Source organism: Tachyglossus aculeatus, chromosome 14 (assembly GCF_015852505.1).
Source record: "Tachyglossus aculeatus isolate mTacAcu1 chromosome 14, mTacAcu1.pri, whole genome shotgun sequence".
Taxonomy (NCBI): domain Eukaryota; kingdom Metazoa; phylum Chordata; class Mammalia; order Monotremata; family Tachyglossidae; genus Tachyglossus; species Tachyglossus aculeatus.
The window spans coordinates 2,090,231-2,112,453 of NC_052079.1; the positions used below are offsets into that span (position 1 = coordinate 2,090,231).

A 22,223-nucleotide genomic window follows, 5' to 3' on the forward strand; every position below is an offset into this window, starting at 1 on the left:
CCCCTCTCTGAGCCTTGGTTCCTTCATCTGTGAAATGGGAATGAAGACTGTGAGCCCCACATGAGACAGGGTCTGTATCCAACCTGATTAGCTTGTATCTGTATATACATAGCCTGTATATATGTATATATGTTTGTACAATTTGTACATATTTATTCTATTTATTTTATTTTGTGAATATGTTTTGTTTTGTTGTCTGTCTCCTCCTTCTAGCCTGTGAGCCCGCTGGTGGGTAGGGACCGTCTCTAGATGTTGCCGACTTGCCCTTCCCAAGCGCTTAGTACGGTGCTCTGCACACAGTAAGTGCTCAATAAATACGATTGATTGATTGATATAGCCTGTGTATATGTATATATGTTTGTACGTATTTGTTACTCTATTTGTACATATTTATTCTATTTATTTTATTTTGTTAATATGTTTTGTTTTGTTGTCTGTCTCCCCCTTCTAGACTGTGAGCCCACTGGTGGGTAGGGACCGTCTCTAGATGTTGCCGACTTGTCATTCCCAAGCGCTTAGTACGGTGCTCTGCACACAGTAAGCGCTCAATAAATACGACAATGAATGAATGAATGAATATCTATCCCAGGACTTATTACAGTGCCTGGCACATAGCAAGCGCTTAAATACCATTAAAAAAAAACCACACACACACCCCCAAAACCGCCCCCCAGAAACCAAGAGTTCCATTTGAATAATAAGCATCCCTTTATTTGCTGACACCATTACAAAAACCGATTACATTAGCAACGAAAAAAAGGAGTGTTTACTTGAAGTTGGAGAGAGGCGGCTATTTCCCGGAACGTTATCCAAGGAAAACGGCGTACAATTTCGGTACTAAAAGGTGAAATTGTACATCGTCATTCCCACTCGTGATCTTCCGAACCAAAGTTTGGGGAGCGAAGATAGAAGATTACGCGTTGGCTCTTTTTTCGGGAATGGAAAGGTCTAATTATCCAAACGGCTTGTCGTGTAAAACGAACCTCTGAATTTTTCAGGAACGGCTTGTTGTGTAAAACTAACCTCTGAAGGCGTCTACAGAGTTGACGGTTTCTCTCTCTCTCTCTCTCAATTCAGTAGTCAGACGAGGATTAGAAAAGACAAAACTCTGCTCAGTGTTTCTGACGAAGTAGAAAGGGTGAAACCATAAATAAGGCTTTAATTTGGCAAAATATAATACAGTGCCTTCCGCTCTCCTCCAACTGGCGGTTCTCTGGGGCTTCACTCTGTGGAGAAAGGAGGAGACGCGGAGCTGATGAAGCCCTCCGAGGCCCCCCAACCTCCGGGGGGGTCGGATATTTGGGGGTACGGGGGGCACCCCAGTTGGACCAGGTTCTGTCGTATTTATTGAGCGCTTACTGTGTGCAGAGCACTGTACTAAGCGCTTGGGAAGTCCAAGTCGGCAACATCTAGAGACGGTCCCTACCCAACGGCGGGCTCACAGTCTAGAAGGGGGAGACAGACGACAAAACAAAACATGCTAAGAAAATAAAATAAACAGAATAAATATGTACAAATAAAATAAATAAATTTTTATGTATGTATGTATGTATGTATGTATGTATGTATGTATGTTAGGGAGGAGGGCGTCAGGCGGCTTCTTTCCTTGCCCCCGGCCTGTCGGCAGACGACGACCCCAACAGGGACCGCAACCAGGTGGGTCAGAGACAGCCCCGAGGGGGAGAGCGTGGCTGCCGTGTCTACCGCTGAATTGTACTTCCCCCGTGCTCCGCACACCGTAACCGCTCGATAGATACCACTTATTTTACTTGTCCGTATTTATTCTATTTATTTTATTTTGTAAATATGTTTTGTTTCGTCGTCTGTCTCCCCCTTCTAGACTGTGAGCCCGCTGGTGGGTGGTGACCGTCTCTATATGTTGCCAACTTGGACTTCCCAAGCGCTTACTACAGTGCTCTGCAAATAATAATGATGGCACTTGTTAAGCGCTTACAGCACCTGTATATATGTATGTATTTATTACTCGATTTTATTTGTACATATTTATTCTATTTATTTTATTTTGTTAATATGTTTTGCTGTCTGTCTCCCCCTTCTAGACTGTGAGCCCAGTGTTGGGTAGGGACTGTCTCTATATGTTGACAACTTGGACTTCCCAAGCGCTTACTACAATGCTCTGCAAATAATAATGATGGCATTTGGTAAGCGCTTATAGCACCTGTATATATGCATGTATTTATTACTATGTTTTATTTGTCCAGATTTATTCTATTTATTTTATTTTGTTAATCTGTTTTGTTTTGTCGTCTGTCTCCCCCTTCTAGACTGTGAGCCCGCTGTTGGGTAGGGACTGTCTCTACATGTTGCTGACTTGGACTTCCCAAGCGCTTAGTAATAATAATAATATGATGATGATGGCATTTGTTAAGCGCTTACAGCACCTGTATATATGTATGTATTTATTACTCTTATTTGTACGTATTTATTCTATTTACTTAATTTTGTTAATATGTTTTGTTTTGTTGTCTGTCTCCCCCTTCTAGACTGTGAGCCTGCTGTTGGGTAGGGACCGTCTCTAGATGTTGCTAACTTGGACTTCCCAAGTGCTTAGTCCAGTGCTCTGCACACAGTAAGCGCTCAATAAATACAACTGAATGAATGAATGACTGTGAGCCCCCCATGGGACAACCTGATCACCTTGTAACCTCCCCAGTGCTTAGAACAGTGATTTGCACATAGTAAGCACTTAATTTATTGATTTTATTTGTACATATTTATTCTATTTATTTTATTTTGTGAATATGTTTTGTTTTGTTCTCTATCTCCCCCTTCTAGACTGTGAGCCCACTGTTGGGTAGGGACTGTCTCTCTATGTTCCCAACTTGGACTTCCCAAGCGCTTAGTACAGTGTTCGGCACACAGTAGGTGCTTAATTTATTGATTTTATTTGTACATATTTATTCTATTTATTTTATTTTGTGAATATGTTTTGTTTTGTGGTCTGTCTCCCCCTTCTAGACTGTGAGCCTGCTGTTGGGTAGGGACCGTCTCTAGAAGTTGCCAACTTGGACTTCTCAAGTGCTTAGTCCAGTGCTCTGCACGCAGTAAGCGCTCAATGCTTAGAACATTGCTTGGCACATAGGAAGTGCTGAACAAATACCATTATTATTATTATTATTTCCACTAGGTCATGCTGTTAATCCAAGCTCTCAGTACAGTGCTCTGCACAAATTAAGTGCTCAATAAATACCACCAATTGACTGATACTTCCCAAGCGCTTAGTCCAGTGCTCTGCACACAGTAAGCGCTCAATAAATACGACTGACTGATTGATTGATTGATTGACTGATCTACAGGCAGGACAGGACCGGCCGGGTGGGCTGGGGGGGGATGGAGGTCTCGTCTTACCTATGACGGGGTAGTGTTCTCTTTCCTTCGTGAGTTGCTGGTTCACGGCTTGGAGCAGCTGTTGAAGCTGTCTGACGGACTGGTTGAGGCTAACTGACGTCGTCTCCTTCTCCATCGCCTCCTGAAGGCACAGAAGCCCGGCCCGCGGGCTCACAGTCCTTCCCTCTGGCCCTCCATTTCTCCGTCTGTCCCTCTGCCCTACCCTCTGTTCCTCCATTCCTCTGTCCCTCCATTTCTCCGTCCTTTCCTCTGTCCCTCCATTTCTCCATCCGTCCCTCCGTCTTTTCCTCTGTCCCTCCACTCCTCCATCTGTCCCTCCATCCTTTCCTCCGTCCCTCCGTCCCTCCACTCCTCCATCCGTCCCTCTGTCCTTTCCTCCATCCCTCCACTCCTCCGTCCCTCCACTCCTCCGTCCATCCCTCCGCCCTTTCCTCCGTCCCTCCACTCCTCCATCCATCCCTCCGTCCCTCCACTCCTCCATCCATCCCTCCATCCTTTCCTCCGTCCCTCCACTCCTCCATCCGTCCCTCCGTCCTTTCCTCCGTCCCTCCATTTCTCCGTCCATCCCTCCGTCCTTTCCTCCGTCCCTCCACTCCTCCATCCATCCCTCCATCCTTTCCTCCGTCCCTCCACTCCTCCAACCATCCCTCTGTCCTTTCCTCTGTCCCTCCACTCCTCCATCCGTCCCTCCGTCCTTTCCTCCATCCCTCCCTCCTTTCCTCCATCCCTCCACTCCTCCATCCGTCCCTCCATTTCTCTGTCCCTCCACTCCTCCATCCGTCCCTCCGTCCTTTCCTCCGTCCCTCCACTCCTCCATCGTCTGAGCCCCATCCTTCCTCTCCCCCTCTCCATCCCCTCCGCCTTACCTCCTTCCCCTCCCCACAGCACCTGTATAGATGTTTGGACGGATTTACTACTCTATTTTACTTGTACATGTTTATCCTATTTATTTTATTTTGTTAACATGTTTTGTTTTGTTCATTCATTCAGTCGTATTTATTGAGCGCTTACTGTGTGCACAGCACTGGACTAAGCGCTTGGGAAGTCCAAGTTGGCAACATCTAGAGACGGTCCCTACCCAACAGTGGGCTCACAGTCTAGAAGGGGGAGACAGACAGACAAAACAAAACATATTAACAAAATAAAATAAATAGAATATGTACAAATAAAATAGAGTAATAAATACGTACAAGAATATGTTGCCAACTTGTAATAATAATAATAATAATAATAATAATGATAATCATGATGGCATTTATTAAGCGCTTACTATGTGCAAAGCACAAGTGCTGGGGAGGTTACAAGGTGACCTGGCGGCTTGTACTTCCCAAGCGCTTAGTACAGTGCTCTGCACACAGTAAGCGCTCAGTAAATACGATTGAATGAATGAATGAACCCCAGTCAGTACTAAAGTACTAAAACTCAAGTATAAATCCCCTTTCCTCCTCCCTCTCAATCGTGAGCTCACTGCGCGCAGGGAACGTGTCTACCGACTGGCATACTGTCCTCTCCCAGGTGCTCAGTACAGTGCTCCGCACACAGTTAAGTGCTCAACAAATACCATCGATTGACAGTGTCTGTCTCCCCACTTGATTATAGGCTCTTCTAGGGCATGGATCGTGTCTGAAAGTATGCTCGTTGTGGGCAAGGAACATTTCTACCGACTCTGCTCATTCATCCATTCGTTCAATCGTATTTATTGAGCGCTTACTGTGTGCAGAGCACCGTACTAAGCGCTTGGAAAGTATAAGTCGGCAACATACAGAGACAGTCCCTACCCAATAACGGGCTCCCAGTCTAGGAGGGGGAGACAGACAACGAAACAAAACATGTGGACGGGTGTCAAGTCGTCAGAGCAAATAAAATTAAAGCTAAATGCACATCATTAACAAAACAAATAGAATAGTAAATATGTACAAGTACACTGAACTCTCCTAAGCGCTCAGTATGGTGTTTTGCCCATGGTAAGCACTCAATAAAGCAGCGTGGCTCAATGGAAAGAGCCCGGGCTTTGGAGTCAGAGGTCAAGGGTTCAAATCCTGGCTCCGCCAATTGTCAGCTGTGTGTCTTTGGGCAACTCACTTCACTTCTCTGGGCCTCAGTTCCCTCATCTGGAAAATGGGGGTGACGACTGTGAGCCCCCCGTGGGACAACCTGATCACCTTGTTAACCTCCCCAGGGCTTAGAACAGTGCTTGGCACACAGTAAGTGCTTAATGAGTGCCATCATTATTATTATTATGATTTTTTTTTAAAATTGTCAGCTGTGTGACTTTGGGCAAGTCACTTAACTTCTCTGTGCCTCAGTTACCTCATCTGTAAAATGGGGATTAAGACTGTGAGCCCCGCCGTGGGACACCCTGATCACCTTGTAATCTCCCCAGCGCTTAGAACAGCGCTTGGCACATAGTAAGTGCTTAACAAATGCCATCATCATTATTATTATTATTAATAATAATAATAATTAATACCATTGATTGATTCATGGATTACCATCTCCACCATCTCTATAACCTATTACATCTCTAGGCTGGAAGGTCGTCGAGGGTAAGGAATGCATCCGTGTATTGTTCTAGTGTCCTCTCCCAATCACTTAGTACAGTGCTCTGCCCCCCCAGAAAGCGCTCAATATGCTGAATGAATGAAAAGCGTCCCCCGCCCGGGGCTCTGTGAGCGGTGGACGCTCAGTACATACCACCAACAGAAGGGCTGACTGGCTACCCACCATTTCCGGGGAGACGTCGCTGTTTTCGATGACGCTGGTGTCTCCGGCTGCTTTGACAATCTTGGATTGAATAAGATCCAGGGACTGCTGGGCCTGAAACCACGTCAGATCCGGTCAGAGGGAGAAAAACATCCCGGTCCAACAGACTGATGTGGGCACGCCGCCGGGTCTCACCCCCCTTTCGACTGGAAGCTCAGGGTGGGCAGGGAATACGTCAGCTCCATTCATTCATTCAATCGTATTTATTGAGCGCTTACTGTGTGCAGAGCACTGGACTAAGCGCTTGGGAAGTACAAGTTGGGAACATATAGAGACAGTCTCTACCCAACAATGGGCTCACAGTCTAGAAGGGGAAGACAGACGACAGAGCAAAACATGGAGATGGGTCAAAATCGTCAGAATCCTCCTCCCCTTTTCTTTTCCTTCTCCTCATCCTCCTCCTGTCCCCCCTCCTCTTCTCCCTGCCACAATTCATTCATTCATTCATTCAATCGTATTTATTGAGCGCTTACTGTGTGCAGAGCACTGGACTAAGCGCTTGGGAAGTACAAGTCGGGAACATATAGAGACGGTCTCTACCCAACAATGGGCTCACAGTCTAGAAGGGGAAGACGCACAGCAGAACAAAACATGGAGACGGGTCAAAATCGTCAGAATCCTCCTCCCCTTCTCTTTTCCTTCTCCTCATCCTCCTCCTTTCCCCCCTCCTCTTCCCCCTGCCACGATAAACCACCAATCCCGACACCGGAGCAGGACAAACTCCCGCCAGCTTTTCCCGGCTCCGACACCCGCAGTCAGGACCTACTTGGTTCTGAGGTTCATTCATTCATTCATTCAACCATATTTATCGAGCGCTTACTGTGTGCAGAGCACTGGATTAAGCGCTTGGGAAAGAGCCCGGGCTTTGCAGTCAGAGGTCAGGGGTTCAAATCCCGGCTCCACCAACTGTCAGCTGTGTGACTTTGGGCAAGTCACTTAACTTCTCTGTGCCTCAGTTCCCTCATCTGTAAAATGGGGATTAAGACTGTGAGCCCCACGTGGGACAACCTGATCACCTTGTATCCCCCCAGCGCTTAGAACAGTGCTGTGCACATAGTAAGCGCTTAACAAATGCCATCATTATTATTATTATTACAAGTCAGGGGCCCCGTCCGTCCGAAAGCGAACCCCAACCTGGGGGAGCGTCTCACCTTATACAAGTCGCCGGCGACCTTCTGTCGCTCGCTCTGCTCAGTTTTCAGCTTCAAAAGGGTCTCGTTGAGTTGCGTTTTGAGCTGGGAAAAACAAAACAAGGGACACGGCCGGGCCGCCGTTGAGCGATCCCTTGCTCCTCCCGGACTGAAGCGGGAGGGAGAGGAAAAGGGAGAGACAGAGGGAGGAGGGGAGCCATTCCGACACCAGGCAGAGGGCTGACGGGCTTCGCTCGGGCAGGAAGGCGCGGAGCTTCGGAAAAAGAGTCGGCCTAGGCCCGAGGTGGGAAACCAACGCTTGGCGTGAGTCACAAAACACCCCTGAGGAGCCGGAGAGGGCCGAAGCGGCCTGTTCGAATCCCGGCTCCGCCACTTGTCAGCTGTGTCACCTTGGGCAAGTCACTTCACTTCTCTGGGCCTCAGTGACCTCATCTGGAAAACGGGGATGAAGACTGTGAGCCCCCCGTGGGACAACCTGATCACCTTGTATCCCCCCAGCGCTTAGAACAGGGCTTCGCACATAGTAAGCGCTGAACAAATACCATCATTATTATTATTATTAGTGGCTAGAGCCCAGGCCTGGGATTTAGAGGGTCACGGGTTCCAATCCCGGCTCCGCCACTTGTCGGCTGCGGGACCTCAGTCAAGTCGCTTCACTTCTCTGGGCCTCAGTTACCTCATCTATAAAGTGGGGATTGAGACCCTGAGCCCCATGTGGGACAGGGACTGTGTCCCACCTGATTCGCTCGCATCCACCCCGGCGCTTAGTACGGTGCCTGGCACATAGTAAGCTCTTAACAAATACCATAATTATTATTCTTTCCTTAAAACGGACCCCACCGTTGGTTTAACTAAGTCCGCAGCGGGGCCGTGGGCATCTTAGGCACCGATCACAAATGCCTTAGGGCTCAACAACCCTTGGCTAAAGTGGAGGCTTCTCCTCTGAGGCCCCTCTGGGGCAGGTCCAGAAAGTACTGAATTCAATTGGAAATAATAATAATAATAATAATGATGGTATTTGTTAAGCGTTTACTATGTGCCGAGCACTGTTCTAAGCGCTGGGGGAGATACAAGGTAATCAGGTTGTCCCACGTGGGGCTCACAGTCAGTCTTCTAGACTGTGAGCCCGTTGTCGGGTAGGGACCATCTCTATGTGTTGCCCACTTGGACTTTTGAAGCGCTTAGCACAGTGCTCTGCACACAGTAAGCGCTCAATAAATACGACTGAATGAATGAATTCATTCATTCATTGGAGGCCTTCCCAGACTGAGCCCCCTCCTTCCCCTCCCTACCCCCGCCACCTTACCTCCTTCCCCTCCCCACAGCACCTGGATATAGGAATAGATGTTTGTACGTACTTATTACTCTATTTATTTTATTTGTACATATTTATTCTATTTATTTTATTTTGTTACTATGTTTTGTTTTCTTCTCTGTCTCCCCCTCCTAGACTGTGAGCCCGCTGTTGGGTAGGGACTGTCTCTATATGTCACCAATTTGTACTTCCCAAGCGATTAGTACAGTGCTCTGCACACAGTAAGCGCTCAATAAATATGATTGAATGAATGAATGAATGAAAAAAACCCATTTTACAGGCGAGGGAGCCGGACAGAATTTCCTCACGACGGTTAGCGTGGCTCATGGGCACCAGATTTCAAGAGCCAACAGGCCGCGGGGCTGCCCTTTTGATCTTCCCTCAGCCCTAAATGCGAACTCTCCGCGTGTGCCAGAGGGCCGGCCTGAGCTCAGCCGGGAGTCCGGCCATCGCCCCCGGAAGCAGCCTGGCCTAGCGGAAAGATCCCGCAGAAAATTCCTCCGGCGTGGCCAGCTAGGCTCTGCTCCACTCTCACGCACGGCAGTTTTTTAGAAACATTAAAATCGAAACCGCAAAGTGGAGAAGACTCCTTTGACAGTTCTGGAAAGAGCCTTAAAGCATCAGACATGCCGTTGTTAGGAGCTAAGAAAAGAGAAGTCATTTTTTCCTTTTTTTTTTTTTTTAAGGGCCCGTCCGGAAATTTAGAAAATGATCATTTTTAACAAAGAGGCGAAGCTGGAGAAGTTAGTGGAAAGAAAGGATTCTCCACCTAGCCATACGAGGGTATTCAGGGCCTGTTTTGAGACCCGGTGGAGAATAAGCTTCTTACCAAATTTAGCTCTTCGTTTTGTCTTATGGCTTCAGAATATGAATCGTCAAGTTTTTTCTGCAATTCAGTCAACAGATCTTTCAGCTGAAACGAAGTTTAGAGTTTCAGATTGGTCTCTTTACGATGCCTCGTTTTTCTTCTGCTTACTCATCGGGGTCCGCTCCACAAAACTCCTCGCCTCTCCTACCGGAGTGTTTTATCGATCTCACCGGAAAACTGATTTCCCAAGGGGGCAAGCGGGGGAGGATTTAGTTCTATTTACCTCTCTGACTTCCGAAACGTACGTAGACCGTTCTATTTCGGCCTTCTCTAGTTCGGTTTCCAAATGTTCTCGCTCCCTTTTGAGCTAGACGGGGCGGGGGAGAATAAAACAAACAAACAGACAACAAATGGTGAGTCTATTCCGTTTGGGAAGGTGGTTACCCGATCCCTCCCATTTTATTTTGGAAAAAAGTCGCACACCCATCCCAATTCCCACATGTCCATTTCTCTCCGTCCTCTCCAAAGCTACCCAAAGTAACCCACCGGCCTCGGGTCAGCCTTGGGTATTCGAACAACGTTTGTGCTTTCTTCCTGTCGATCAATTAATGGTATTTATTGAGCTCTTACTGTGTACTGAGAGAGTCCAAAACGAAAGAGTTGTTAGACCCAATCCCCGCACACATTGAGCTTACAGCCAAGAGTGGGAGACGTCTATTTTATACCACATGATTTATAGATACGTAAATAAATGTTGTGGGGTTGAGGGTGACACAAATATCAAATGCCCGCAGGTCACAAATCCAAATGCGAAAAGGACAAGAAGGGGGAGGGAGATAGGGAAAAGAGACCTAATCTTCCAGGCCCAACAGCAGCACATATAGGACGCTCTGTGAGATAATTTATCCCTTAACTTACCGTCTCAACTTCTTTATTTTCTCCCCTTAATCTTTCCACCTCCTGCTCCAAAGGACTGAAGGAGGATTTCATCTGTGGTGACAAAACAAATCGTTTCAGTCAGAAGGTCGGAAGGAGGGAAGTGACCGCGAGGAGAAAAAAATCCAGCCGTCGGTGGCGTTTACTGGGAGCTTACTCTGTGCCAAGCACTGTACTAAGCGCTGGAGAGGGCACTATACTGCAGAACTGGCAGGCAGGCTACCTGCCCACAGGGAGCTTACAGTCTACAGAAAGAAGAAACGATGAGGGATGGGGAGGGAGAGGAGGAGGAGGAAGAGGATGGGAAGGACAGAGAAGAGGAGGAAGAGGAAGATGAAGAATTCCGGATGTAGTGCGGTCCATCCTCAGCTCTTGTGGAGTGGAAGCTCCTTGTAGGAAAAGTTTTCTGTGCTTCAGCTGTTTTATTATTATTATTACGTTTGTTAAGTGCTTACTATGTATCTAAATCCCACCTCCCAGGATCACCCTAGCGCTTAGAACAGTGCTTTGCACATAGTAAGTGCTTAATAAATGCCATCATCATTATTATTATTATTATTAGCAACTAGCGTGACCTCGTCTGAGTTTTCACTTCAACGTTCATTTCAACGATGAGAAGCAGTGTGGTCTAGTGGGCAGAGCCCGGGCCTGGAAGTGAGAAGGACCTGGGTTCTAAGCCTGGCTCCGCCGCTTGTCCGCTGTGTGACCTTGGACGAGTCACGTCACTTCTCTGGGCCTCGGTTACCTCATCCGGAAAATGGGGATTAAGGCTAGGAGCCCCTTCGGAGACTCAGCGTGGCTTAGTGGAAAGAGCCCGGGCTTGGGACTCAGGTCGTGGGTTCTAATCCCGGCTCTGCCACTTGTCGGCTGGGTGACTCGGGGCAAGTCACTTCACTTCTCTTTGCCTCAGTGACCTCATCTGTAAATGGGGATTAAGACTGTGAGCCCCATGTGGGACAACCTGATCACCTTGTAATAATAAAATAATAATAATGGCATTTGTTAAGTGCTTACTATGTGCCGAGCACTGTTCTCTAAGCGCTGAGGTAGATATAAGGTAATACGGTTGTCCCACGTGGGGCTCACAGTCTTAATCCCCATTTTACAGATGAGGTAAATGAGGCACGGAGGATGATAATAATAATAATAATGACATTTATTAAGCGCTTACTATGTGCAAAGCACTGTTCTAAGCGCTGGGGAGGTTGCAAGGTGATCAGTTTGTCCCACGGGGGGCTCACAGTCTTCATCCCCATTTTACAGATGAGGGAACTGAGGCCCAGAGAAGAGAAGTGACTTGCCCAGAGTCACACAGCTGACAAGTGGCGGAGCCGGGATTTGAACCCACGACCTCTGACTCCAAAGCCCGGGCTCTTTCCACTGAGCCATGCTGCTTCTCTTGTATCTACGATAGTGCTTAGAACAGTGCTTGGCACATAGTAAGTGCTTACCAAATATAATAATAATAATAATTATTATTATTATTATTATCATTATTATTACGTGGGACATGGAACATGTCCTACCTGACTGGCTCGTATCTACCCCAGGGCTTAGTACAATGATAAGCACTTAACAAATACCACAGAAAAAGATCTAAAGTTTCAATAAAAGGGGTCGAAATGTGCCTCTGCACATTTAAATAATGACTAGAAGTCAGTCAGTCAATCATATCTATTGATTGCTTCATTCATTCATTCAATCGTATTTATTGAGCGCTTACTGTGTGCAGAGCACTAAGGGCTTGGGAAGTCCAAGTTGGCAATATACAGAGACGGTCCCTACCCAACAGCGGGCTCACAGTCTAGACGGGGGAGAGAGGCGACAAAACAAAACATATTAACCAAATAAAATAAATAGAATAGTAAATATATTAGTAAACAGTAATAGTAAATAGTAAATATGTGTGCTTAATGTGTGCTCAAGCGCTTGGGAGGATACAATATAACACACACATTCCCTGTGTGTTAAATTCCACATTAACTTCTCTGTGCTTCAGTTCCCTCATCTGGAAAATGGGGATTAAAACTGTGAGCCCCCCACCGTGGGACAACCTGATCACCTTGTAACCTCCCCAGCCAGCGCTTAGAACAGTGCTTGGCACATAGTAAGCGCTTAACAAATACCATTATTATTATTATTCCCTGCCCACAACGAGCTCACACTTTAGCAGGAATGATCATTTCACGGGTGATTGTTATTTCCCTTCTTTTCATGACCACGAGCCCTATGTGGGACATGGACTGTGTCCAACGCGATTGGCTTGTAACTATCCCAGGACTGGGCACATAGTAAGCGCTGGACAAAGTCCATTAAAAAAATAAAATAAAAAAAGAGGGAAGTCTTCCCTTTTCTGTACTGTCCTCTTGCAATCGCTCAGTACAGTGCTCGCCACACAGTAAACGCTCAGTAAATACCACCGATCGATTCAGGATCGTACTGGGCAACGTACCCGACGGGGCTGAGCTGGTATTACCGTAAGGATGAGGTTCTGTGGGTTCCGTTTTGTCGGAACTAGTAATTTCCCCTTCCGGGAGGTCTGGACCCACCTCCTCCTCCCGGGCCCCAAAAGCTTAATAATAATGGCATTTATGAAGCACTTACTATGTGCAAAGCACTGTTCTAAGCGCTGGGGAGGTTACAAGGTTATCAGCTTGTCCCACGGGGGGCTCACACTCTTAATCCCCATTTTACAGATGGGGTAACTGAGGCACAGAGAAGTTAAGTGACTTGCCCAAAGTCACACAGCTGACAACTGGTGGAGCCTGGATCTGAACCCATGACCTCTGACTCCAAAGCCCGGGCTCTTTCCATTGAGCCACACTGCTTCTCAAAAGCAAAACGCTTCTCCGTGAAATACCTGCCGCAAGGCCTTCTGAGAGTCGTCCACCTTGACCTTCCATTTACTTTCTTCCTCTTCCACGCTGAGCTGCAGCCTTTTCAAAATCCCCTCCTGCGAGCAAAATGGCACCTCTTCATTCAGTCGCATTTACTGAGCGCTTGACTGTGTGCGGAGCACTGTACTGAGCGCTTGGGAGAGGGCAATACAATCAACAGACACAGTCCCTGCCCACGACGACCTTACAGTCTAGAGGGAAGTCCGGGCCAGCAACGGACGATCAGACTAGAACGGCCTGAAACCCGCTGGAAGGTTTCAGAAGGACCTGGGTTCTAATCCCGGCTCTGTCACTTGATTGCTGTGTGACCTTGGGCAAGTCACTTCACTTCTCTGGGCCTCCGTTACCTCATCCGTGAAATGGGGATTAAGAGTGTGAATCCCATGGGGACTGTGTCCAAACCAATTATCTTGCACTTACTCCCTCGCTTAGGTAAGCACTTAAATATGACGCTTATAATTATGTGGGACAGGGACTGTGTCCAACCTGATTATCTTCTATCTACCCCAGTGCTCAGAACAGTGTTTGGCATATTGTAAGTGCTTCGCAAGCACCGTGCTAATAATAATTATTATTAGAAGCACGTCCTTACCGTTTCTGCGAGAACAGACTTGTATTTTTCACAGTCCAGCTGCAACAGGGCATGGTTCTCCTCCGCTTCTTTCAGTTTCTGCTCCATGGCCTACAGAGGAAGACGATAGGGCCAAGGGACGAAAATACGGCTGTCTACCCCTCTAGACTGGAAGCTCGTTATGGGCAAGGAACGTGTCTGCTAATTCGGCTGTCCTGTGCTCTCCAAAGCGCTTAGTAAGCCTTCCGTAAGCGCTCGCTAAATTCCACTGACCGATTGAGCCGAAGCAGCTTGGGCCCGCCAAGCGGGAAGCAGGCGGGCTTCGGTACGAACGAGGCGTGACAGGGTTCCGCGTTCCCGGCGGCCGGGGCTTGGAAAATAAATCTCAAGCGATCGTATTTATCGAGGGTGAGGAGCGTCAAGACCCCCCAGCCGCCGATCCCGACAGATAGAGCCCGCAGGGAAATCCACCCCAGTGACGTCTGTGAGCTGGTACCACTTTTTATGGGACCCCGGGGGGAAGCGGCCAAGAGGACACGGCCCGCCAACCCCTACCTTAATCATCTCAGCGTCCGGCCCTGCCGCGGCCCGGTCTTTGGCCTTCTCCTCAAACCCACGGAGCCACTCGCTGAAACCCTGAGGGGGGACAAACGGACGGGGAATAAATTTAACCTCCTCGGCATCCGGCCCTTGGCCTTCTCCGCAAACCCCCGGAGACACTCGCTGAGACCCTGAGGGGAGACGAGCGGACGGGGAAGACAATGAACCTCCTCAACGTCTCTGTCCTCCTCCTCAAACCCCCAGAGCCACTCGCTGATACCCTGAGGGGAAAAAAACGGGCAGGGAAGACGTGGCAGTGTGCTGAACGATGCCCAGGAGCGCTAGAGGATACAGGCGCCTCAGTCCAGACGCGCTACTCCGAGACGGGCGCTCGTTGGTAAGGGGGCGGTCCAGTACAGTGCTCTGCACATGGTAAGCGCTTAATAAATGTTATCACGACCACTACTACTAATCCCCGCCCTGCCACTTGTCTGCTGTGTGACCCTGGGCTCGTTACTTCACTTCTCTGGGCCTCAGTTACTTCATCCGCAAAATGGGGATTAAGACTGAGCCCCTTGTGGGACGTGGGACTGCGTCCGGCCTGATTACCGTGCATCTATCGCGGCACTCAGTACAGTGCCTGGCACAAAGTAAGCACTTAGATGCCATTAAAGAAAGGGAGAGGCGGGAAGCAGGAGGGAGAGGCGGGAAGTGGGTGGGAAGGGCTGGAAGGAGGAGGGAGAGCGGGAGGAGAAGCGAGAAGCGGGACGAAGAGGCAGGAAGTGGGAGGAAGAGGCGAGAATAATAATAATAATGATGGCATTTATTAAGCACTTACTGTGTGCAAAGCACTGTTCTAAGCGCTGGGGAGGTTACAAGGTGATCAGGTTGTCCCATGGGGGGCTCACAGTCTTCATCCCCATTTTACAGATGAGGTAACTGAGGCCCAGAGAAGTTAAGTGACTTGTCCAAAATCACTCAGCTGACAATTGGCGGAGCCAGGATTTGAACCCATGACCTCTGACTCCCAAACCACTGAGCCACGCTGCTTCTCCAGCGGAAGAGGCGAGAAGTGGGAGGGAGAGATGGGAAGCGGGAGGGAGAGATGGGAAGCGGGAGGGACAGATGGAAAGCGGGAGGGAGAGGCAGGAAGTGTGAGGAAGAGACGGGAAGCGGGAGGAAGAGGGGACAAAGGAGTTTTAACTTCTCCAGGGTCATTTCCACTCCTGCCTCCCAACCCCGCCCTCCCCCAAAGATTCATTCCTTCAATCGTATTTATTGAGCGCTTACTGTGTGCACAGCACTGTACTAAGCGCTTGGGAAGTACAAGTTGCCAGACTGAGCCCCCTCCTTCCTCTCCCCCTCCCCACCCCCCCGCCTTACCTCCTTCCCCTCCCCACAGCACCTGTATATATGTATGTTTGTACGTATTTATTACTCTATTTATTTTATTTGTCCATATTTATTCTATTTATTTTATTTTGTTAATATGTTTTGTCGTCTGTCTCCCCCTTCTAGACTGTGAGCCCGCTGTGGGGTAGGGACCGTCTCTACCGTCATACTTCACTTCTCTGGGTCTCAGTTACTTCATCTGCAAAATGGGGATTAAGACTGAGCCCCGTGTGGGACGTTGCCAACTTGGACTTCCCAAGCGCTTAGTCCAGTGCTCTGCCCACAGTAAGCGCTCCATAAATACGATTGAATGAATGAATGACCATACAGAGACGGTCCCAACCCAACAATTGAATGAATGGATGAACATCTAGAGACGGTCCCTACCCAACAGCGGGCTCACAGTCTAGAAAGATGCAGCGTTTCGTGCGGGCCTGGGTGACGACGACGTGACTCACAGACATCCCCCCGCTTACCAAGCTGGATGGGAGAGACACGCTGGGAAACAAGTCCTGCAGAACCTCTTTGGCCTGGCTCTCCGCCGCTTCCAGCTGTTGCTGTCTCTCCTGGAGCGAGAGAGGGAAAGTTCAACAATTCCCAGGCAGGTGCATCAGAGAAAATACGCTCTTCCGCCCTCCCGGAGACGGTTCCTAAAGAGCCCCAGTCCCGCCTCCTCAAGTGACCGTCCTTTTCTCTTTAAGATCTAGAACCGCTCCGGAGTTTAAAGAAAACCAAAACCATCCGGGGCTTGTGGGGCGAGAAGAGCTGTATTCCGTGTGGCCTACGGGCAAACTCAAGGGGCTTCGACTGGCGATCGGATCTGTGTTTCTTTTCCAGCGGTGACCCGCAAGGAGCCGAGATTCCGAACTCAAGAGTTCGTCGGGATTCTGGCCCGGCGGTTGGCACCCGCTCCAAATGGATCCGCGCCCGGTTAATGCAGACAGATGTGTCTTAGCCAACGACCGCCGCGCCGACAGATAGTTTCTAGAACCGGGCAGGTTCAAATGCCTAAGGGTGTCTTTCGCAAATGCGGGGGCGGGCAAAATCCAAGAGCGTTCACGTCCCTGAAAGCAAATCACTACGGCCGCCGTGATTTCACAGGGGTGGGGGATCTACGCTGGGGGAAGAACACCGGTGCTATTTATGCCAGCATTTAATTACACGTAGATCACACGAGCCCCTTCCACAATCCAACAAGAGAAAATGATGCCTAGTGGCAAGCAAGTCCCCCAACTTAAGCTAGAGGCAAATATCTGTGAAAATGGAAACTGGAACCAAGCCAAGAAAGCCATTTTTCCCCCCACCAAACTGACGTTGGGCCAGGTTTCTTCCACAGTTCCGAACCTTGGGTGGCTTGGAAAAGTTTTATTGGGTGTGGTGAGATTTTTTTTTTTTCCAAGCTCAAACCACTCTCCCCCATCTTGGACTGGGATCTCTTTTGGATGTGTGACTTTATTTTCACGGCTGCTTGGCCCTCGCTCCTGCTGCCTTGAAATCTGGGTGGAAAAGGGGCATGGAACCGTTTATAGGCGGTGAAGGGACAAAACCTGAATGACGGCTTCTCTTATTTCAAATCTGTACGCCAACTGCCAAATCACCGCGTCTATCCGAGAAAACGGCGCGGGCCGTATTCGCTCGTCGGAAACGCTTTCACTGAAAGCTGCCCAAGTGAAGCAAGGTGGTGTGATGGACTCCAACAGCCCCCAGGTTTGGAGGGGGAGCGGCCTAGCTGACAGAAGCCGAGTCTGGAAATCAGAAGGACCTGCGTTCTCATCCCGGTTCTGCCGCTTGCCTGCTGTGTGGGCAAGTCATTGCACGTCTCTGCGCCTCAGTTTCCTCGTTTATAAAATGGGGATTAAGGCTCATGAGGCCCATGCGAGACAGGGACTGCGTCCGACTGGATTAGCTGCATCTACCCCAGCGCTTAGAACAGTGCCTGGCGCATAGTAAGTGCTTTCACTCAATCGTATTTATTGAGCGCTTACTGTGTGCAGAGCACAGGTGGATGGAGTAGACTGTGAGCCCACTGCTGGGTAGGAACCGTCTCTGTATGTTGCCAACTTGTACTTCCCAAGCGCTTAGTACAGTGCTCTGCACACAGTAAGCGCTCAATAAATACAATTGATTGAGTAGCATTTGAGAGGAGGGAGGAGATCTCATCTGAAGACACTGCTGGGAAGGATGGGAGAGTAGGGGAGAGCTTAATAAATGCTACCAAAAAAAAAAAAAAAGATTTTCACGCTATCCACTAGCTAGGGTGCTTTTGCTGAAAAATCTCTCACTTGGTAGTCATTTCCATCCCCTTTTCGGCCAGGAAAGAATAATAATAATAATGATGGTATTTCTTAAGCGCTTACTACGTGCAAAGCACTGTTCTAAGCGCTGGGGAGGTTACAAGGTGATCAGGTTGTCCCGGGGGGGGCTCACAGTTTTAATCCCCATTTTACAGATGATAATAATAATAATAATGATGGCATTTGTTAAGCGCTTACTATGTGCAAAGCACTGTTCTAAGCGCTGTCCCTTCAGGATAGGATAAGTGCTTGGGTCTGTGGGGTAGCAGTTGGGATGGAGAGCTTATGAATCTTGCCAACTTGTACTTCTCAAGTGCTTAGTACAGTGCTCTGCACACAGTAAGTGCTCAATAAATACGATTGATTGATTGATTGAAAGGCTGGATTTCAGAAATGTGAAGGTGAGGTAACTGAGGCGCAGAGAAGTTAACTGTCACACAGCTGACAGTGGGCACAGCCGGGATTTGAACCCACGACCTCTGACTCCAAAGCCCGGGCTCTTTCCACTGAGCCACGCTGCTTCTCTTTTCCATCCCTTTTTTGGCCAGCAAAGAACGTATTCAACCCGATCCCCCTTCTCTCCTGGAAGTTGGTAAGCGCTTACTCAACCTCCTTCTCACGTGAACACGGGCCAGGGTGGGCTAATACACTGACAGCCAATCTCAGATCAATTTTCGGAACACTCTGTTGGGGAACGTAATAACGCTCGATCGATCGGATGGCATTTCCTGTGTGTTAACAGTGCCCTGTACATAGTAAGCGCTTAACAAATGCCATCAATATTATTATTAATGCAGCGTGGCCTAGTGGCTACAGCCCGGGCCTGGTGGGGTCAGAAGGACCTGGGTTCTAATCCTGACTCCGCCACTTGTCTGCCGTGTGACCTTGGGCAAGTCCTTTCCCTTCTATGGACCTCAGTTCCCTCCTCTGTAAAATGGGGATGAAAGACTTTTAGATTGTCTCCCCCTTTTAGACTGTGAGCCCACTGTTGGGTAGGGACTGTCTCTATATGTTGCCAACTTGTACTTCCCAAGCGCTTAGTACAGTGCTCTGCACACAGTAAGCGCTCAATAAATACGACTGATGATGATGATGATGACTGAGCCCCATTTGGGATGGGGATTGCATCCCACCTGATCAGCTTGTCCTCAGGCCTAAATTGGTGCTTGACACATAGTGAGCACTTAATACCATCATTAAGAAGCAGTGTGGCTCAGGGGAAAGAGCCCGGGCTTTGGAGTCGGAGGTCATGGGTTCAAATCCCGGCTCTGCCAGTTGTCAGCTGGGTGACTTTGGGCAAGTTACTTCACTTCTCTGGGCCTCAGTTCCCTCATCTGGAAAATGGGAATTAAGAGTGCGAGCCCCATGTGGGCTCAATACCATTATTAAGAAGCAGCGTGGCTCAGTGGAAAGAGCCCGGGCTTTGGAGTCGGAGGTCATGGGTTCAAATCCTGGCTCTGCCAGTTGTCAGCTGGGTGACTTTGGGCAAGTCACTTCACTTCTCTGGGCCTCAGTTCCCTCATCTGGAAAATGGGAATTAAGAGTGTGAGCCCCATGTGGGCTCAATACCATTATTAAGAAGCAGCTTGGCTCAGTGGAAAGAGCCTGGGCTTTGGAGTCGGAGGTCATGGGTTCAAATCCTGGCTCTGCCAGTTGTCAGCTGGGTGACTTTGGGCAAGTCACTTCACTTCTCTGGGCCTCAGTTCCCTCATCTGGAAAATGGGAATTAAGAGTGTGAGCCCCATGTGGGCTCACAGTTTGAAGATCGAAACTCATTCCGCCTCCCCCTCTCCATCCCCCCGGCCTTACCTCCTTCCCTTCCCCACAGCACCCATATATATGTATAGATGTTTGTATGGATTTATTACTCTATTTATTAATTTATTTTACTTGTACATATCCCATTTATTTTATTTTGTTAATATGTTTTGTTTTGTTCTCTGTCTCCCCCTTCTAGACTGTGAGCCCACTGTTGGGTACGGACCGTCTCTAGATGTTGCCAACTTGGACTTCCCAAACGCTTAGTCCAGTGCTCTGCACACAGTAAGCGCTCAATAAATACGATTGATTGATGGACTGATTGGTTGCTACTGTAGATTTTACATAATCGAGGCCCTCCAAGTTGCCGTGACTCTTTATTTTTGTTATTTTGAAGCTTATGAATCTTCAGGGCCAGAGATCTTGTTACAGTAGTCCTATTAGGGAACGTTTCCTTGTCCTGGCCTGTTTTTTATTTAATGAGTATTTCTTACAACCTGACAACCTTGTAACCTCCCCAGTGCTTAGAACAGTGCTTTGCACATAGTAAGCGCTTAATAAATGCCATTATTGTTAATAATAATAATAATAATAATAATGATAATAATAATAATAATAATAATAAAAGGAATGCTGATGATTCGCTCTTCCTTCTTCGCTATGTTCATCTGCACTGAGCCACCCCACGGCAATAGCCTCACTAAGACTGAACCCTCCTGGGGGGAAGCGAAGGGGTCTCCAACTATGGCACTCTCCCAAAAGGCTCCCAATAAAAGCTAGTAATTGGCTTATCGGTCATTCCCTGACCTGTCACAACGAAGAGAAAAGCGTTTAGTGCAGTGTCTGGCACATAGTAAGTGCTTAAACACCATAAAAAAAACAAGAGAGAAAGAGACAAGGTGACGAATAACTTTCCCCACCGCTTGTGCCATTTCAGAATCGGAGCCTGGCTCCGCCACTTACTACTACTACTAGTAATAACGTAGTAGGTGCTTAACAAATACCATAATTATTATTATTATCAATGAACCGGACGGACCCCTCTGTGGAAAACCGTCTTTCCGGTCTCCTGCCTTTTGAGTCCGGGGATGAGGGGTGACCGCATCGATCAACTGTATTTATTGAGCGCTTACTGTGTGCAGAGCACTGCACAAAGCGCTCGGGAGAGGACGATCCAACAGAATCGGGAGGCATGATCCCTGCCCACGGGGCGCTTACAGTCTTACAGAGACGGACAGGCTTAGTGGGAAGGGCACGGCCCCGGGGGTCGCGAGGTTGGAGTTTCCCAGCTCTGCTGTGTGACCTTAGGCGAATCCCTTAACCTCTCTGGGCTCGGTTTTCCTCATCTGGAAAGAGATTTCTCCTTCAACTGTGAACGCCGTGCAGGCCGGAGATTGAGTCCAATCTCTGATCCTGTGGCATCGGCCCCAGCCCTAAAACGCAACCACTCCAACTATTCCACTTCAAATTCCGGAGATTTCTGCTGAGCCAAGACCCCTCTTTCCAAGGCTAACGGGTTCATCCAACGCATTCCCTGCCTCGACAACCCGACGTATTGCCGGGGGGCCGGGGGGGCCCCGTCTTCCAGAGTCCTCTCAATCAGAGAACAGATTGGGGGCCGCTCAAACCGTCAGGCAGCGGAACAGATCAGCACGGCCAAAAAGGAAAAGAAAAAGGCAAAAAAAGGAAAGAGAAGCCGCGTGGCCTGGGTTCTAATCCCGCTTCGATCAATCTGGGTGAGACCTCGGGTGAGTCGCTTCATTTCTCTGGGCCTCCGTTCCCTCGTCTGGAAAATGGGGATTGAGACGGTGAGCCCCAAGTGGGACAGGGATTGTGTCCCACCTGATTAACTTCTATCTACCCCAGAGCTCAGTACAGCGCCAGGCACATAATAAGCGCTTAACGAATACCATTAAAAATCAAAAAGGCTTAAGAAACAGATACAGCCAGAAGCGGAGGGGGATGGCTAAGAATGATTGCAAAGAACAGCACTCCCTATTGCAGCCCAAGTGAAATAAACGCTTTCGTTCTGCTGTTAAGACAGATTTTGGGGGTGTCCAATGTACTGATTCCAGGAGTTAGAGCATTACAACCTTAGCAGTCTTGTTGGCTTTGTCCTGGAGCAATTTTTCAGTTGATGCCAAAGCGTCCATGGCTTTCCAGTTTTTCTCTCGGAGCTCCTAATCGTTTTTAGAAAAAATGATTTCAGTTCAGCCGGTATTCAAACGTGCTTGCTTTTGTTTCTCATCGGTAAATGTGCAAGACAAAAATGGGCATTTAAATGCTGGGTTACTGCAAGATTATCTGACTGGAAACAACAACGACAAAAAAAATCAGGTCTATCAATGATGATAATAATAATAATAATGATGGCATTTGTTAAGCGCTTGCTATGAGCCAAGCACTGCTCTAAGCGCTGGGGAGGATAC

At 48.4% G+C, this 22,223-nt stretch overlaps 1 protein-coding gene across 1 annotated transcript in view; it reads right to left on the reverse strand.

Moving 5' to 3' along the window:
• Positions 1-689: 689 nt before the first annotated feature.
• Positions 690-22,223, reverse strand: part of KTN1 (kinectin 1) — a 91,652-nt gene continuing 70,118 nt past the window's right edge. The window contains exons 32-43 of the mRNA XM_038756212.1: positions 21,888-21,974; positions 16,219-16,308; positions 14,366-14,446; positions 13,832-13,921; positions 13,203-13,295; positions 10,325-10,396; positions 9,690-9,773; positions 9,428-9,511; positions 7,284-7,367; positions 6,094-6,186; positions 3,370-3,490; positions 690-1,226 (exon numbers count right to left, since the gene is read on the reverse strand). Of these exons, the coding sequence (XP_038612140.1) occupies positions 1,222-1,226; positions 3,370-3,490; positions 6,094-6,186; positions 7,284-7,367; positions 9,428-9,511; positions 9,690-9,773; positions 10,325-10,396; positions 13,203-13,295; positions 13,832-13,921; positions 14,366-14,446; positions 16,219-16,308; positions 21,888-21,974 (984 nt within the window). The 3' untranslated portion in view covers positions 690-1,221. The remainder of the gene's footprint in view (positions 1,227-3,369; positions 3,491-6,093; positions 6,187-7,283; positions 7,368-9,427; positions 9,512-9,689; positions 9,774-10,324; positions 10,397-13,202; positions 13,296-13,831; positions 13,922-14,365; positions 14,447-16,218; positions 16,309-21,887; positions 21,975-22,223) is intronic.